The sequence below is a fragment of the Podarcis raffonei genome, chromosome 2 (assembly GCF_027172205.1).
Source record: "Podarcis raffonei isolate rPodRaf1 chromosome 2, rPodRaf1.pri, whole genome shotgun sequence".
NCBI classification, from domain to species: Eukaryota; Metazoa; Chordata; class Lepidosauria; order Squamata; family Lacertidae; genus Podarcis; species Podarcis raffonei.
In genome coordinates this window covers 29,957,216-29,976,962 of record NC_070603.1, presented here as the reverse complement: position 1 = coordinate 29,976,962, position 19,747 = coordinate 29,957,216, and the positions used below count along the sequence as shown (strand labels likewise).

The following is a 19,747-nucleotide window of genomic DNA, read 5'->3' as shown; positions in this document are numbered from 1 at the left end:
CCCAATAACTATTTCATGTATTGAAGAGAAAACCCAGGTTAAAATATAAGATCAGCTGTGGACTCACTGTAAGCCTCAGTTTGATAACGTGGAAATAATAGTGGCATGCCTTCAAGATAAATTATTTTAGCTCCAAAGTGCTGTGTTAATTGCAAACAATAATAAAATATTGCTAAGTTTCCCCCTTTCTCATTAGAAATTCCGTAGGGATTCTTCAGGTCAGGGGAAACTACTTAATGTCTGTTCTATTGAAATACAATTCTAAAACCGGGCATTTGAGTTGTTTTTGTGCAGTGTATTATAATTGCAGGGTAATTTAGGATTCCCAGATGTCTAAATCTAGCCCTCTTATTCCACAACATGATGGGTGTCCGTCCGGTATGGACTCTGCAGAAAAAGAGCACCATTATAAGACCTTAGCTCTGAAATTCTGTTTTGGCAGCATTACGCAATAAAGAAAACATGGCATGTCCGCAAACTGGCACTCTCTAGGCCATTCTTTGAGAGATTCATGAGGATGAATATGCATACTTTGTGTACATGTGGTAGTGGCAATGGCTATCTGTCCTAAAATTTGCTTTGTTTTTTGGAATTGGCTTTTGTTTGTGGTGTACAGCCTTTGCACACTGCTGCTTCTGCAGGCAAGTCTTCTTAGATCTTTGTGCCAGTAGAATCCTTACAGTAATTTGATAACACAGCAGGCTTCCCATTTTACCTCCCATGTGGCCACTTCTCATTGGTTTCTCCTTGTTTTAACATCTTGTCTTCATCAGAATGGTTTTTTTGGGGGGATAGTTAGCCAATGTGAATCTTTGGCTGCTGAGACTGCTTCATCATATGTAAGCAAGTGCCATTTCCTCAATGCGAGAAACAGGGAAAGTTTTTGCACTCCTGCAGGTCTTACTGGCTCTCTGTTTGTTGGCAATTTCTTTGAATCACAAGCCCTGTCGTGTCAATCGTTTTGTCTCTCCGTTTCCTGAGAGGCTTACGTAAATTTCAGTTTGCACTCGCCTTTCTGTTTTCAGCCTGAAGAATAACATTGTTCTGCTTTTCTCCCTGTCCTGGGGGAAATAAAATTAACTTCATCACCCAGAGTGTGATAAAGAACACTTGCTGCAAGAGGTGGTATAGGGTCAGTGGGGGGAGTTGACCTTGAATTGAGGGCATACACGCCATGGATCCCTTTACCATCCCAGCTCCCCGGGGGCCATCACTCTGAAACACAAAATGCTTTTTCTTGTCTGACCTGAACGTCAGGCTGCTTCATTTTGCCCAGTGGGGCCAGGCATGAGGCCTTTATCAATATGGCATTTCATTTGCTGTACAGTATGAGAAATCCCTTTGCAACAGAAAAAGGGCATTGCATAACAAAATAATGAAAGACCAGGCATTAGAAAAGGATTATTTTAGACCTGGCACCATATCCATCATTGAAAAGTGTGCTGCTGAATGCCAAAGGAAAGTGATATCTGTCAGCAGAGAGCTGTCAGGCTTGTATGTCACTACTTTCATTTTGGAGCTGCTGCATAAAAAAAAAGAGGACAGGGAAATGAGAATAGCTGGCCTGGCCTCTCTCTCCAAGACCTCAACACTTTGCAGAATTTCTTGATGCTCTTGCTACTTCCTCCCGAAACAGAAGCCACGTTTTGTCTCTGTAGTCCTTTGCTATTTATCACCCTTTTGATAGCAGAGTCTTACATTACAATCTACCAAATTAAATATGAAATATTAATTTGTTACTGGAAACAAGAAGTATGTGGCAGCCCTCCGAGAGGAAGAAGGATGAGTTTTGCAAGTGCAGGAGGGAAACAGGGCAGTTCTATTCAGCAAAGAGCTTTCCATAATGGGTTAGTGGGGAGAGGGCTGAGATGAAACAATAGTCCCTTGAAGATTGTTTTTCCTAACCTTCCACTTTAGAGCAGTAGCACATCAGTCACTTGATAGCACTGAGAAGCATTGTGACCAGAGCTTCCTGCCTAGTCTTGTCAAATTTATCATAGGCAAAATGCAATTCATCTTTTCTAGCCTCTGTTTGGGTAAATAGGACATTAGTAGTACTGTGTAGGGCTATTTAGAAAATGCCTTGGTAAGTTTCTGATCCTTCTGCACAAATGACTAAACAACAATAAGAGACTTTGATAGAATAAATAAAATTCTGTGCTAGTCTTGCAGAATTCAAGATTTCCCACCAAGAAATTTTTGCCTTTTTTCACAGAAAATAAGTACTGTAGCAGGTTCTGCTTGCCCAATGTCAGATTTGATTTCTTTTTTGAGCTGACTGTGAACCACTGTGAACAGTTATGCATTTCTGACAGGGCATCATGCTATTTCTGTAACTCTTGGAATCATCATAGAAAAGGTTGGCAAGGCTTTAAGGTCTGGACCATGACCCAGGAGGTCACACAAAGAACCTTGTCCTTTTTATGATTCATTATGTCCTACAGAGGAGCTTGAATGGACCAGAGAAGAATGGCACAATGTTCTCCCAATTCTCGGCTGCATCAAAAAGTAAAGAGTAGCCAATAATGAAAGATCTTTCGTTGCAAAGAATTCACTTTGGAGTCAAATGTTACCAGCTTTCTTAAGATCGTCACACTAAAGTGAAGCAAAAATCAATGCTTCACAAAGCCAAGTATAAAAAGTGCCCTCGTCCCCACTTGAGGTGACAAATGGGTATTAATTTTGTCAGAAGGCTGCTTTCACAGGGACTTGATTCTGTTGCTTGCTTTATTTAAAGTTGCTCACAAAATAGACCTCCAGGTATAGGTATATAAATTCAATAAATAGTAATAATTAATAATAATAATATAGAATCTTTCCACTGCATTTTCACAAATGGGAACTTTGTAAAGTACTGCTATATGCTATTTTGAGGATGGTATTTTAAAGTCAAAATGTTCAACCCAATGAATGATTGCAGGAGGGATGGGGAGCCTGTCAGCCCAGATGTTGTTGGATTCCAATTCCCATCAGTCCCACCAGTATGGCCAATGGTCAGGGATGGCAGGTCCTCCTCCATGCTTTACAAGATACACTGAGCTGTGAACAGAATGTTTCAATAGCACTCTTGCTCCTGGACTAGCTAGGTTAAATTCAGAAATATATTGGCTTAACCTTAGAATTTGGAGTGGAGATTACTGCATCAATTTGTTTATTTGCCTTCAAGACCCGAAACATTGTTCTTTGAGTAGTCCTGGAACTTTGACTTGCAGATGGGTGTCTGCTTTTCCTTTATATTATCAGGTGAATGAGATCTTCCCTGGTTTTTTTGTTGGTTTTTTTGCAGTGATTCGAGTTCTTTGCTGTCAGTTATTTCACATGCACACAGTGTTCAGAAGTCTGTTTTTCCTCCATTGCCCTCTCCCTAGGAATTGGTGGTTGCACTGAGTCACCTTGTGGTCCAGTATGAAAGCAATTTCTGCACTGTTGCCTTGCAGTTTATGGAAGAAGAAAAGAACTATGCACTGCCATCACCAGCTGCTCCAGGTAATACATCATTTTCTTTATTAAAAAATTATAATAAAACTGTAGAAGGTAATTCTATGAGGGAGGGCAGTTTATTGGCTAAATCACATATTTTTGGCAACCCTTCCCCCCAAAAAAACTGATTTTGTGTGTGAAGGTCAAATGAGGGCTTCATATTGGCTCCATTCACACATCATGGTAGATTAAAGATTTATTGTGGAAGGACAAATAGTTCCCACTTCACTTCTCCCCTAGCACAAGCAGGAGCAACAAACCACAGTCCCTGCCCTTAGCATTACATCCAAACGAGGAGTCATGGTTTGTTTTATTCTAAGCAAACCTTGATATGAAGCTAGGGTTTATTCTTACTGTGACATGTGGACTGGGTCAGTGTTTTCTATCGCTTCTCCTCTTCTTTTCCTTCTCTTTGTACATTCTTCTTAATTTGGGAAATACAGAAATCTGGATAAATTGTTGCTGGCCTTTTATCTCGTGAAATGTCATCTTAAATATTAAATATCCTGGATAATCTCTGGGGACTTGGGAACCTCTCCTGTCAGATAATTTAGATGAAAATACAGTTGTCTCCCTGCAATGAGTAATTCAATAGCGCCTTTGTCTGAAAGAGTGGATTATATTAAAAAATATGAAAACCTACTCTCCCATTCCCTTGTCTTTCTTGTTGCTGTTGAATAAAATAATAACGTGTTTACTCAGGATAAATTAAAGCTGTTATGTAAATAAAATGCACAAGAAGCATCTTATTTCCAGCATCAAGACCCAGCTATATCTGGCACAGAATTTCTAAAGCTTTTATACAGCACAAATGCTTCTTGGATCTCTCTTAAGGAAGAAAACAGTTGAAATGCCAGGCTCTCATAGTATACTGTAACTCCTGCAGCTAAGCATTTGGCTGGGAGCGGGGGGACCCTAAAGCTTTGGTTGACCTTTTGTTACAGACAAGTTATCTAGCCTCACACCTCACCATCACACCCCGCCACATTCCTTTAAATGGGGTTGTCATGTTAGTCCCATTAAAGTTAATGGAGCCTGCACAGCACTTGGTCAGCAAAGTCTAAAATGAACGGATGGAAACAGTAGCTCAGATTTAGGTCTTGTTTGCAGGAGGATGTATTCTCCTAATGCCAAAGCAGTTAGCTTGTGTCTCTATTTATGGACTACCAAGGCCTAACCCAACTTTGTATAATATTAGACCACAGTCATGCTAAAAACAGAAAGTTGTGATCCTTTTCCTGGGTGTTAGGAGGATGGGGTAGGAAATGAATAACAATATTGTCTCCATAGAAGGTGGAAGCCTGACTCCAGTGCGAGACAGTCCCTGCACACCAAAACTCCGTTCTGTCAGCTCCTATGGGAATATAAGAGCAGTCACGACAGTAAGGAATTTGAATAAGTCTCTGCAGAATCTCAGTTTGAATGAAGAATGTAAGTTTGCTTTTCAGGATTCTCTTACCATTTACTCTTTGAATGCATGTATGCAAAGCTTACTCATATGATTGCTTCCAACCACAGCAATAATTAACCGACTCAGTGCCTATAAAAGTTTGGACGGCATACCTAAGTGATGTGATACAGGATTAGATCCGGAAAACATGAGTGGAAGAGAATTCACAGAAGAGCACTTTCCTGCCTCCTCTCACTCTCCTCCCACTGCCGCCCCATGTTAAAGGCCAATTAAGAGGGTCAGGGAATCCTCCAAGGTTGGAAGAAGCATGGGAGGTGCTGAAAGGCGAAAGGGCAGTTCACATGATGCTTCCATGTAATTTGGGGTGATTTCCCCCTCCTCTAGAAATGCACCCATCACATTCTAGAAGGTCCTCTGACCCTCAGGATTAGCTTTTTGCAAGTGCAAGATGGAAGAATAGCACAGTAAGCCCTCTTCTGCTTGCAATTTCCAGTGTACTCAGTTGTTTTTTTAAAGAGATATTAAACTAGCCTGTCTTTATATCTTGGAGTTGCTCTTCCCATAACTTGAGTAGTGGTTCCTAATTAGCAATGTACTGCAGACACCCTGTTTTTCAAAAGCCAAGCCATGGACCTTTGAAAATGTTGACATCTCTATGGTAGTTTTGGATATGTTATTGGTGCCACCATACCCTCCAGTGCAAAACAGGGACGTGCTCGAGTCATGTGACCAATGCAAGAGCACAGCACCAAAAAGCACATTTTTTGAGTGCTGTGCTCTTGCATGAGAGCACGGCCCCCCCAAAATGGGATGTCCCAGACAGTTGGTGGGTATGTGTGATGGACCTCCTGGGTGGGCTATGTGGGCCCCCTGGGATCTGCAGGCCACCAAGTGGGAATCACTGCTCTAGAGCAAGATTTTCCACAGCCGCTAATACCGACACCCTGTGGTTGATGCAATCATGCAGGAAATGAATGAAGACCTGGGGGTCAAGAAAAGGGCCTAGGAGTGAAAAAGAAGTTTACAAGGCATAATGCCAAAAAATTAATTGAGAGCTATGAGCCTCAGAAATATAGGCATAGGCATTTACAGAGCACACCTCCCTTGCCAATGATGAATCTCTATATTTAATAAGATAATATTACAATACATCAATTTTATGATTTATGGTCATGGTGATGGGTGATTAAGAAATGTTAATCATATATTGATATTTCTTGACTTTATTTCATTTATGTTCCTAAAAATTTGGGTTGGAGTCAATGACAACTTTATTGGCACATCGAGGGGTCAATGTACTCGAAAGTTTGGGAAATCCTGCTGTACACTGATACTCCAAGGAATACTGTCCTTGCACACTTGCTTCTCTCAATGTTTCCTTACTTATTCTTTGTCTTCAGCAGCTGGGAGCTCTGTTGCCTTTTCTCCTGGGAACTTGAGCACCAGCAGCAGTGCCAGTAGCACCTTGGGCAGCCCTGAGAACGAAGAGTATATCCTGTCTTTTGAGACCATTGACAAGATGAGAAGAGTCAGCTCCTACTCTTCACTTAATTCACTGATAGGTGAGCCTGCACATTTCCAAGCCGCCTCATCTCTATTCTGCAGAGTATGGTAGGAAAGCTTTGAGGAGGAGTTCTTTGTAACGGCACATAGGCTCTTAATGTGAGTGGACAGCAACCTGACAAAAGGAGATGGGAAATTTGTTTGAAGTTTTTTGTGTGGATGCAGAACAATGACACAGCTGCATTTGTGTGTGAGAGTGTGCCAGCTTTTTGAAAGGGGATGATACATTTTCCATGGTTAACAATCCCAGCAAAAGAACCAAATGTTGATTGGAATTTGCAGCTGCTTCCAGCATTCTTACCTAGAAAACTGGGTGTTCATATTTGACTTTAGTTTTGATGCACTGCCTTGTTGATAGTAACACCTATGTTGGCTACAATATACTAGAGCAGAGCTTTCCAAATTGTGTGTCACAACACATTAGTGTTTTGGCTGCAGTGTGTAGGTGTGTCACACAATGTGTGTCCGTATCTCTTAAAAGGCATTAGTTTAACCTCTGGTTTGCTAGTAAAACTGAATTACTATGTCGCAAAATGATGCATGTCTAGGAAGTGTGTCACCAACATGAAAAGTTTGGAAAGCTCTGTACTAGAGAGTGGGGCTGACTGTTACTTCAGTTTCTGTTGCCCTGTTTTCTAGGGCTTATGGAGAACTCTATATGAAGCCAGTTGTATTCATGTTTCAGTCTGAATCTGTGCATCAGTTAACTAAGTGATCCATGGAGCTTGTGCAAAGATGAGTGGGGATTGGGATGGAGACAGAATTCTTGTACCTTGCTTTCTTATTTCTCCTCCACTACCATTACAACCTTCCCTCTTACACCCACCTCACCTCATTTCCAGTCTTTGTCTGGGCAGGACAGGAAAGCACCCAATTAGAACAACTGCTCCTTTTGCATCATAATGGACATGATTAACTCATGTGTCACAGACATTTCCTCCACACTTAGTTCCTGTGTTTATGTGGAGGTGAAAAGGGGGAAATAGGTCAAACCACCCAGATCAGGAAAGAAAAGTGCTACTGGCTTGGCCCTGCCCTAGTTTCAGTACCTGGCACCTCCTGTTATAAGGCTGAGTTGTAAAACTTGAGGCCTTGGGAAACCGTGGGCTAGATGGGCAAATAGTCTGACCCAGGTGTAAGGCAGTTTTCCATGTCTGTTTTTTTATAAGAGTAGCATGGCAGGATTAGTACAGTGCTTTGGTTCCTGTAGGATTGTTTGTTTGTTGTAGCTAAATTACTCAGGCTTGCTATGTTAATCATCCCAGTCCCCAGACTAAAGTAATGTAGATTTTTGAGGAAGAGTGAATTGGTCGGATATTAAACTCACACAGACCGTTCCAGAGTATGAAGCACAATATTGCTCCTAGACTATGATTCTAACTAATCATCGATCACATTGAGATGATGACAAATGGTCACACAGCCATTGAAATTTGGCTACATGATAACATTGCAAAGCCAAGTAAACGAGGACAGGAAATATTTCCATTGCCTTTGTGCTTATTTGGAGCCCTGCCCGCTGAAAAGGCATAGTTTTTGAAGGGGGATAAGAGTTTCTCTAAAAGTGGGCCCCCCCCCCACTTTAGCTCAGCCCCATAAAATGGCCCACTGTTTCAGTTCCTGTGGGTATTTCTCCATAGTCTTCTGCTAATGTAAAGAGGTGCATATTTTGTTATTTACATGTGTCTTAAAAGAGTTTTAGAGCACAGCTGAAAAACATAGCCAGGGAATGAGATGAGTGAGAGCATCTTGAAGCACAAAAGCAGCTCTCTAGTGCCTTCCTCATTCATATTCAGACAGGAACAGCTCATATCCAGCTGTAAACGACATAGCTTATGGAAGTGTTTAAAATTCATAACTTACACGGAATCCCATTACTTTCAGCACTTACCTCTTTAAGGCCAGGGTTTTTCTTCTTCCTCCATGATTTCTTTTTTCTCCTCCTTCCTTTTTCAAATGCATCTTCCAGCCTTGCCTCTGCTGCATCCTAAAGGAAATGGTAAAAAAAAAAAAAGGAAACTTGAACTTGGTCCATAGGTTTGCGCTTGAGTTGACCTGAATGGCAGATTATGTAAACTTTCGGAATCTTGTCAACTCCAACCCATTCTCTCCTGTTTAAATTTCTTCTCAATTACACTGGGCAGGAGGGGGATAACCTGTTCAGGACCAAAGGCCACAATAAGAATTTCATGAGCTAGATGGACTCAGACCACTTACATATAATTGACACTAACATTGTAAGATTATTATGGATTTCTAGGCAATGAAAAGTTGCACTTTCTTTGTGACACCATTTGTGTAGTTGGCAGTGTACTGTTCAGGGTAGACTATGAGCTCATTTTGGGTGATGAACAAGGTCTAGAGGAGACTGGCTTGGGATATGAGGCAGTATTGAGAAGCAAGAAGCAAGCATAGACTCCTGGGTATCTGTGGCTGGATCAGGTTGTTCACAGTACCCAATAGCTCCCTAGGCAAACTCCCAGGGAAGAGGGATGTTGTCTAACAAGAGTCTTAGCCCATCCAAATAGGCCCAAGCTCCAGCCTCTTAACGGAGGGCAAGTAACTTGTAGCATGGCACTCCATTGTTGTCAAGTGGGCTTCCAGGTATGTTATCTCTGTTGAGAGCCTTAATGGAAGTGAAGGTTATGGGTGGTTGGTGCAGTGATGGAGTTTTGGATCCTTTCTTGAGATGGGCCAGTGTTTGACTCTGTATAGGGCACCTTCATGGATTCAGTTTGCTTTTTTTAGCTCATGGCAAGTAGCTGACTAGCCTAGACTAATTCTCAGGTCAGCCATAGAGTCCCTTCATCATATGAAGAGTGGGGAAAGGCAATATTGAACAAGTAATAATTTATGCATAGAGAGGGGCAGGATGGAGATAAAAGCATGTGAGGAATGGCTCCATAGCTCCATGGTAAAGCACATGGTTTGCATGCATCTGTTCTCAGGTTTCTTCCCTGGCATCTCCGGTTCAAAGGATCTCAGGCAACAAGACTGAGAAAGCCCTCTACCTGAAACCTCAGTGAACCACTGCCGTGCAAAGTAGACAATACTGGGTTAGACAAAGCAATAGTCTTCTAACTCCATATAAGGCAGTTTCATATACCGTATTTTTTGCTCTATAAGACTCACTTTTTCCCTCCTTAAAAGTAAGGGGAAATGTGTGTGCGTCTTATGGAGCGAATGCAGGCTGCGCAGCTATCCCAGAAGCCAGAACAGCAAGAGGGATTGCTGCTTTCACTGCGCAGCGATCCCTCTTGCTGTTCTGGCTTCTGAGATGCAGAATATTTTTTTTCTTGTTTTCCTCCTCCAAAAACTAGGTGCGTCTTGTGGTTTGGGGCGTCTTATAGAGCGAAAAATACGGTATTCAAAGCCTTTTGATGCTTTCGTGCATGGGGCCTTTTCTCTCAGTTGCAATCTGTTTATTATCATTTCTTAATATGCACCTTTTGTTATGCTGCTAAATGTGAAATTTATTGTTATTTCATAGCAGTTGGTGGGGTGGGGTGAATCCAACCCTCCTGACCCTGACATCACAGCTGAATGCTGCAACGAATTAGAATTTTGCAACAGTCTGCTGTAAAATAAATATCCTTAGAATTATATAATTCTGAGCCCAGGAACTTATTTAGAGCTCCAGAACTGAACTGAGCTCACAATAAATCTACACCAAAATCAATTTTGGTTACACCCACACCCACCCACACAGACACACACCCCTTTCCAGCTTTCTTCATTCTTTCAACATAGTTTAAGGGCAAGGAGTCAATTTGTTGTCATCTTTGTAAAACAGCTGGGGGTCAGAAATCTGTGTTGATGTACTGTATTTTTTGCACCATAACACTCACTTTTTTCCTCCTAGAAAGTAAGGGGAAATGTCTGTGCGTGTTATGGAGGGAATGCCTACGGGTGGCATGCCTACGGGTTTTCCTCCTCTAAAAACTATGTGCGTGTTATGGTCGGGTGCGTGTTATAGTGCGAAAAATACGGTACTTCAAATCACACAGTGATCTACCATTAGATCCTGATCTGTCTTCTGCTCACCCTGTTCTAGCACAATAGGCATAAATTCGCTTCTCCTCTGCAAATGCATGCATTTTAACAATCCTCTCCCCCACCCCACTTCCAGTCTATGTGAGGCCATAGCACTCCCATAAGTGGGTCAGGCTGAGGCATTTTGCTTCTCTAGAACACTGCAACTCCACCAAATTTTGTGCTTAGGTCTACCTTTTGCTACATATCCAAATGATATCTGAATCCCATTTTTAGCCCTTTCTCATCTTGAACATACTGTATATGTGCTTTTATGCTAATGCAATTATGCAAGCAAAATGTGGTTTGCCTTGGAAATGAGTTTTCTGAAACCTCCAGGATCCATCAAGCCTGGGGTTTGCCTGATTTGATGGGGAAACGGGAGTTATAAGCAGTGTACTTAGGAATCCACCTATACATAATGCTATTTACAGAATAATGTAACTGTTCAGAGAGTGAAGTTACGGTCTTTGTAGGGCTAGGATAAGAAAAGGTAAAACATGAGATGCAAAGGAGAGGAAAGATAACATTTATTACATTTTATTATTATTACATTTCTATCTTGCTGTTCTTCCAACGAGCTCAAGTCAGTATCCACTGTCCAGTTTCCTTCTTCTGCTATTTAACCTCACACAACATTCCATTAAAGGTTTATAACACTAAGAGAGAGTGACTGGCCCAGGGAGCTTTATGGCTGTGCAGAGATTTTAATTCTGGTCTCCCTGGTCCTAGCGTGGCACTTTAGCAACTACAGCACACTGGTTAGGCTTAAGAAAAAGTGGGGAACTTTTCAAAAATGATGTGTGTTGCCACAAGCATGCATATTTAGATTGCTTTTCTCATATGCAGATTTAACAAGTCATTTGTGCTCTCATTTTAAAGCAGATGAAATGTCGGGTGTATCACCCAATTAAACAAATCTTAGTAAATTAATTGTATACACTTTAGGTGGCATAAATGGGAGTACCTCATTGAAGATGGCACTTGCTATCAGCAGGTTTTACATTTGCACTTAAAAATAAGTTAAATAAATAAATGTGCTGGTTGATTGGTCAGGACACCATTTTCATAAATAATAAAAAATTGGTTAATCATTTAATTCACTAAATGTTGCAGTCCTACTTTAATTGCCTGCCATGTTGGCAAAATATGCATGATATAAAAGAGCAAATTAGTTAACACAACAAAATAGTAAAAGAAATAATAGCTGGTAGATTTTTATAAAATTTATTTTACATATGTCATATGGCTATTCACTCTCACTGAATCCCATGCACCATAACTATCAATAAGCTCTGGTTTTTATCTTTGCCCGCTTCCCACCATCTCTAGTTTTCCCTGTGGCCTTTCCCAGTTTTACCAGGGGTATGTGTAGAGGAGGTAAACTGGCATCTGAAAAGGTTCTCACTTTGTTCCTGATGACACAGTTGTGTTGCCAGGAATGCTGGGATCTGTAGCTCTTAATTCCTCCCTGCTCAAACCATCAAGACAAGAAATTAAACTTCATTTAATCTCCACTGGGTTGCAGGGTCACAGTAATAACTTAAAGGTGGGTTCTTCAGGGTCCCTAGCTTTCTTTAGCTCTAGTTTACCTACCCTTTCTCTCCCCTCTCCCCAGCTCAGTAAATTTGGGGTGGTAGGAAAGCAGGAGGGAATATGAAGATGACTGACACTTAGGCAAGCTAATTATGGGCTAAGACAAACTTGGGTTAGTTCGTAATTAGAATGGAGGAAATTCTGAATTTTGGCCCCATCCATTGTTGTGCAACTAGGGACTGCAGTGTTGGATTCCTCCAGCTTCTGATCTCTGACTAAGCCAGGCACTGGTGGGAAATTAAATGACAGCACAGCTATCTCAACTTTTGTGTGCCATGCCCTTTTCAGTACTTAGCGTGGTGAGGCAGAAAGATGTAAACCATTTGTACTGCCCTAATCATGGCTGTTAAATTGAATGAAGAGCCATGCATATCTGAATAAAAACCAAAAACTATCAATGAAGAAGGCAATTTACTTCCCATGTTCATTGCTAAAAGGAATCATTTTGCAACTCTGTACTGCAAGGTCCATTTAACCAGTGTTGAATTGGCCCAGCTAATTACAGAGCTGTCATTTTAGATGAACTTGCAGCGTATAACACTCCTTCCTCATGCTTTGTTTCTGCATCCCTTTTTTATTTATTATTGTACTCCATTATGCAGAAGTAGAAAAGCTTCCCCACCCCCCCTGCTGCTAGTATTTCCTTTCATCAGCACACTGACTCAGTTGGTTCAAGCTTGACACGAAGCAATTTTGGATGCGTCATTCATGTGAATCAGTGCTATGAGCAATCCTTTCACTAAAGGGGGGGGGGAATAAAATAAAATAATGTATAGGGAGGTAGGGGGGTACACTTTCTAATGAGTCAAAAAATTCTTCATAGAAATTCCCTCTGTTCTCCTCAGTGAGTGAGTGAATGAGGAATTGCAGTGGTGAATTCCATTTTTTAAAAAAGATCAGATATATTAAAACCAAGTCTTTTGTGTGAGCTCTTTCTTTCTTCTTCTGTCATAAGAGAGTGCTGGTGTGTGTTAGTACAGAGTGCTGGAATACTGAAACACAGATTCCTTCTCCACCTCACCCCTGGTCTTTCATGAACTTTAAAAGGAATCTCAAACAGTTGAGATTTCCCAGAAGTCCTTATGTAACTTTCTGCACAGAACTAAGAGCACAGGAGGCAGAATGCTGATCAGGGAGAAGAGGGCTGTAGAGAGCTCTCCTGGTGGTACAAGCTGCCTGATGCATTGACAGCTGGCATCTTCTTGACTTTCATCATTTTTTCCTGTGCCTTCCAGAACACACGTGCCAAAAGTCAGGTTTGTTCTATGATCTCAAAGTCTGGCACAACAAAAGATACAAATTGTGTGCAGAAAGTTCTAGACTAAGTAGGGTGAGAAGATACTAGCCAAAGCTGAGCTTTGTCATGACCCTGGGGTCAGACTCCCCTTATTCAGCTGGATGAGGCTGGGGATTCAAGATGGGAGAGTGAATTGCTCTCAGGACCAACCCCAGATTACATACTAAGAAGCATTTGTGCAAGAGAAGCCCATTGCACCAGTACCTCTACAGCCCAAGAAGATCATGTTGTCCTCCTCTGATTCAGCTCAGTGGAACCTCTGTCTCCCACACTCAGTCAGAGTCCATGACTGCTAAAGCAAGCTGGGCACCTTTAAACAAAAAGTCTCTTCACACAGTTGGTGGAGCAAGTACTAAGCAAGTGAGCAAGTTTTAAACAGGGGAATGTAAAGATTTTGGTATCACATTGCAAAGGAAATGTTAGGCCGGGGTAACCATCCCCTCCCAGATAATATAGACTACAACTCCCATCATCCCTGTATATTGACCATGCTACCTGGGACAGATAGGAGTTGCAGTCCAAAACATCTGGAGGACACCACATTCATTAATCCTGGCTGTATCCAGGTGGACTAGGAAGCATGGGAAGAGATGCTTAGATGCTTCTTGCATGGTTGCAGCAATGGCCAGGCTGTAGTTTGTTACATTTTGATGATTATCTGTATTATTCAGAGCAGACCCATTGAAACAAATGGATAATTTCAGTGGATCTTATCTGATTATAACTTAGTTTGGATATCGCTCTTTGTACATTTATTTGTAACCTACCTACAATCTGAAGTAATTGAAGTGGCTTCCTCCCCAACATCTCACACATCTCACCTGGGTAAATACAGAAAAGGAATGGGACCGTGAAGTTTGAAAAGGGTTGCCTTTGTGACATGGTGAAGAGGAGCTAATATTAAGTTTTGCTAGAACATGTACTGCTAAATCCATTGTGTGTCAGGCAATCAAACAATCATTTGATCTGCATGAGCAAGTGAAAAGTCAAGAAGTTAGGCTGAAAGCTTTTTTTCCTGTCAAAAAGGAAACTGACCCATTTAACCAAGGCAGAGACATAAATGAGGGTGTAGTCCATACACATCTGACTAAGTCATTGGGCAAAAGTTCACAACTAAACTATTAGAAATCATTCTTTTGCCCCAAACGTTGTGTAAAAATTATGTTAGGTGCAATCACAATACCGATGAGAGGGATTTTCTTTCCAGTGTGTATTGTTTTTCATATTCTCCTGGGGAAATAACAATACCATTTCATTAGCAATTAGTTATGACTGTTGGTGTGTGGTTTTTTAAAAAAAAATCATTGTCATCATATTACAGCATCTATCTTAAATGAATAAGAGAGCTCAGCTTTCAAAGATCCTGTCACAGTTATGAAATACAGTCTAAATCTGGGTTGTAGATTATTTGAGACTGCTAATGTGCTCATATTCAAGTAAAATAACATGTCCAGGAATCATTACCAGTCATACAACTAGACTCTATTAGCATTTATAATTTGACCTCTGAGTCTCTATGTCTAGTAGTAAATTGAAAGCATACTCATTAATTAAAAAGATTGTAATCTCCTTCTGGCAGGGATTTATCTTTTGCCTGTGAATATATGCAAACCAGCATATATCCTGATGCTGTTATATAAATAATAACCGTAAATAATCATACTGAGTCTGGGACATTGTCACAGTTATAAGATCAGTATATAATATGATAAATTGGCCATAGGATTTAATTCAGAAATACATTCCTTTCCCCCCCTTTTGCTTCTAGGAGTTTCTTTCAACAGTGTTTACACACAGATTTGGAGAGTCCTCTTACACTTGGCTGCTGACCCATACCCAGATGTTTCGGACTTGGCTATGAAAGTGCTCAACAGCATTGCTTACAAGGTAAACTATTGAGTTTTCAAGATTTCGCAAACTATAAATAAGTGGCTCTTGCACTTCTCCTTTTGGAAGGCTTTCTGTAATAATGTTACCAGTCAGTGAGAGCTTGTAGAATAGATTCTCACATAAATTTGCTTATTTTGGTTGTTACTTTTTATTTATAGTCTACTTTAATTGAAGAGCTATAGCCTGAGGAATAGCACTTAAAATGAAAAGAAATAGTTAATTCTCCACACCCTGCCAAAAAACAAACAAACTTGCAATCTAAATCAGGTACAGGTCAAACAGAGGGGAAGGGGAAATTTTAAAATTATGCATTACGTTATTAGACTGAATGTGCCTTAATCCCATTAATAAACTTATTCTGATTTCCTGTAGCAGTCCCCTTCCCAAAAACACAATATACAGCTATTCATCCTAGTTCATCTCTGCTTTTGTGGAGGGGTTGAAACTTAACTCTTAACATTGCCCTTCTTCGCCTTCTGCAACTCTGCCCTCTGAGGGGAGAAAGAAAAAGGAGAGTAGATGCTCAAACAGCTCCAGAAGAGCGTAATAGGCAACTGCTAGCAGGAAGGTAGTAGTTATTAGAAGGAACTGAATTATGTAACATGAATAACCCTGTAGATAGGGCTTTCCTTTAATGTCTAGCTAGTAAATTTGACTTGCGGTTTTGGTTATTTTCTTTGCAAACTCATTTAGATTATGCAAGTGAGAGTAAGACTGGATTGCAGATTGAAGCCACAACTGCTGCCCAGTGCAGGTGATCTAGTACATGTGAGTCAGCATGCAGACACCCCATCCCACTCCTCACTTCTCCTGTATGGATTGAAAGCACCACCATTATTGCTATTCTTCATTTTGCAAGGATGATGTGTGTTTCACTCCAGAGGCTGCCATCACTGCTGTTTTTGGAATTATTAGCTCAAATAGTGTTGATAAGTGGGCTGTTTTGGAAATCACTTGTGATAACAAATCTTCTACCACAAACAAAGCACTCCCTAAACATTTAGATAATATTTGCTCTTGAAAATACTACCCCCATCACTCTCTAGATTGCAGCTAGGGGCTATTTGGATATTGTCTTTGTTATGTTCTTGGCTCAAGCCCTTCTGGTTGCTCCAACAAACAAACATGAGCCAGTCCAACATGAGGTGAGATCTCTTGCTGATTATTCATTCCAACAATGTAGCTCAAGAACTTGAGGCTAAATGTGCTATGAGAGATGTCACTGTTTTAGTGTGCTGAGAGGTGTCATGTTTAAACCTGTTGTTCTCCTTACAGTGCTCTTTTTTCTTTTAAAATGTTTCTTTACTGGCACCCATGACCCACTGATTAATCTCAGCTGATTGGCTAAATCTCTTTGGGTAGTTTTACGACACTGCACCAGATGAATTTAAGCATAAGGAATGAAAAATCTCGTACCTGATACCGAAAATGAATGAAGGGGGAGATTTATATTTTAAATCTCTGTTCTTGCTCGTATCATTGCTTTATCTTATGAATGTAAGTGTAACAATCAACAATATGGATCAACAGTATGGATGCACATATACAGTGCACTTACCTGTAAACCAGGTTTCTGCTACTTAGATACAATAGAGTATGAGTATGACAGTTCTGGGTAATCCTTTCTTGCAACAGGGTGATTTAGCAAGCATGGCCTGCAGATTGAGTCATCACCATATTAAGGTGGTGAATTTTTCCCGTGGTGATTTTTCTACAGCTCTTCCTTTCAACCAGTGTAATAATAGGATTATTCAATGATGCCTCTGGCTATTTGCACATATTGGAATTAAAGCTGATGTACTTTCATGTGTGGCATAACAGAATTGTAAGGTGGACAGGATCTATCATGGACCCATGCCATTCCCGACCTCCAGGAAATATATAGAGATGATATATAACAGGAAGCACTACTCAGCCATATGATTCGCTTTTCCCATCGTTCACTTTGGTTATACAGTTGCTGCTGCCAAATCAGTTAATGGGTTTGGTATGATAATACATTAAATCATTGTTGAACTAGTGGCATTGGCATGGCTGAGAAGCAAGGTCTTCCAATAAGTGGCTATATATGCTCATTCAAAGGGAGCTCAGACAGCAAACAGTGAATAGTGGTATTGTCTACCGTCTCTGTCAAAGTTGCCTTTTCTCTCCATCTTGAAAGTGCCAAACTTGATATGATAGAAGCTGAGGTGTCCAGGCAGTACCACATTTTATATGGTTGGTAGGCACACATGTGCTATATGTTTCTGAAGGCGGAGGAGGAGGAAGAGGAGTCATATTGTGACTTCTTCATCATAATTATGGATGGCATCACCAGGTAAACAAAAATTTCATTATATTTCTGGATACCACAACCTGCATTTCTGTTTATATTTTATACAATATACATCACCATATTTTGGAGGGAACCATTTCCTTAGCTTACAAATAAATTACACACACACACACACACACACACAACCCAAATGCTTTGTGGTTATATCACTAAGGAAAACCCATGGCAATTGTGCAGGTCCTCAGACTTAGGAGGGGAGAGGCCATGTCCCACCACAATCAAAGAAGCTTGGGATAGCTCAAGTCCAGATGGCCTTAGAATTTGCAAATATGATAAGGTTAATATGTGTGACTGCAGAAACCAGGGATTGGGAAATAGTAAAGGGAGCAGAAAATGTTCTTTGTGGCCAAGGATTTTAGCTGCTGCCAATTATTCACCTGCCATTCATCCTTTGTGTCTCCTACTCTTTGAGCTTTTACAACATCATGTAGAATAAATTGTGGCATTTCACATTTGGCGTACTTGTTCAGATAGTCTTTTAACCTGGTGGTAATAGATGTTTTCTGCTCACACAAGAATTTCTGGATCACATCCCAGAATGTACTATGCATTTTCTTGGCTCCATAAAGAAGACAACGGAAAATGGCTACGCTTTTTGGCAGGGTGTTGTTGAGCATTCTTTGGTGGAATGGGAAATGCAGTGGAAACCTAAGTGTTTGATACATAACTGACAGTTATCATATAGTAAAAGGAACTGTTGCAGTGACCTCTTGCGTGTCCCATGAAACAGTGCTGACATAACACTGAGCACTGATTGTGTTTACCTCGTGATGATTACTGGTACTGCTGAGCAGACAGGATATCTGCACTTGTGATAGGTCAGCAAAGGTTAATTATAAAGTGTCGATTCATATGTTTATCATAAGTAAACTTCGTAAATGGTTGCAGCTTGTGCTTGAATCTACCCTTTTGAAGTCATGATAGAACTCATGCATCTGAGCATGAATGAAAACCAGCCGTTTCTGCTTTAAATTTTATGTTCAAAGTTGAATGTCTGCCACTTCCCCATTTTTGTTGAATGTGTGAACTAGCTCCAGGTTTTTCAGTTGAATCCTCAGGAGTTACTAAAAAATTTTATCTGAACTGCCATTGTTATGTGCCTAGGTGAACTTTGCATAGTGGTCTTCCTCATCTCCTTCCAAAGCTTCCAAAGCACCTGTTTCTAAGTGACTGCCATTAAAAGGGTCAAGTTTAAACCCTTGAAGATGAAAAATTTCAGACCATTACATCATTGCCTAGGTTCTAGTTTTATGGCATTTCATTATAGTGACTGCCCATACAACCTTTATCTCTCATCTCTGCTTTCTAAAATTTAGGATGATTTGACAACTCAGCATAGGTTGAATTGTGCTTTTGCTGTTGAGCAAATTTCATTCATCACAGAGGGCTTCCAGTGGGACAACCATTTTGATGTGGTTGTAAAAATATTATGTTATATTTTAGCACCTGGAATGATGGTTTCTAACAGAGATTCCTACTTGCTATGTTCCTGAAAAGATGTGAAGTATGATACACTTGATCTTGAAGCATCAGATCAGCTTTATTTATACAGCCATTGGTCCATTATAAAATTCAACTGGCATAGCAGACCCCAAACAACATAGAATGCTGCCCATCACATGAAGTATGATACACACTAAACGCCCATCAATCCAAAACTCACTCCTAAATCATGTGAACTCTTATCTTGAAACATTGCAAGGCCAATTACCATGGTAAAAATGGAAACTTTTCATCAACACATCAAAATGTTCATTTAAGTTTACCCTGCCTGTCTTTTTTTAGAAGCTAATAAAATGTGGACTTGCATTGAAAGTTAGGATTAGCTGCATGACTCTACACATGCACCAAAACAGTAAGGTTTGGCTCTGTTCAATGAATTAACTTTCATTCTGGTTAGAATTGAAATATACACGATGCCAGTGTACATGTTGGCACACTAAAGAGTTTGTGTTCCTTGGCCCTGTCTACCCAGGCTGTCAACCTTCCTTATTTTAAGTTTCTAAAATTAGCTGTAAGGGGCTACCTACAAACTACTATAATCATATATACAATCATACATTTGTTTCCCCTTCTTTCCTATGAATAACTCCAAACCAGCATGTCAAAAGATTTTCCCTCCAGATTAGCAAGATTGTAAACC

General features: G+C 40.5%; 1 protein-coding gene across 4 annotated transcripts in view; it reads left to right on the top strand.

Moving 5' to 3' along the window:
- The window catches only part of RPTOR (regulatory associated protein of MTOR complex 1), a 308,928-nt gene that overhangs the window by 226,504 nt on the left and 62,677 nt on the right, over positions 1–19,747 (top strand). For 2 of the 4 annotated variants that reach the window (XM_053375518.1, XM_053375517.1), the window contains exons 18-22: positions 3,369–3,486; positions 4,771–4,911; positions 6,295–6,453; positions 15,148–15,266; positions 15,963–16,037. In XM_053375518.1, the coding sequence (XP_053231493.1) occupies positions 3,369–3,486; positions 4,771–4,911; positions 6,295–6,453; positions 15,148–15,266; positions 15,963–16,037 (612 nt within the window). The remainder of the gene's footprint in view (positions 1–3,368; positions 3,487–4,770; positions 4,912–6,294; positions 6,454–15,147; positions 15,267–15,962; positions 16,038–19,747) is intronic. The other 2 variants (XM_053375520.1, XM_053375519.1) reach the window with 1 other exon arrangement.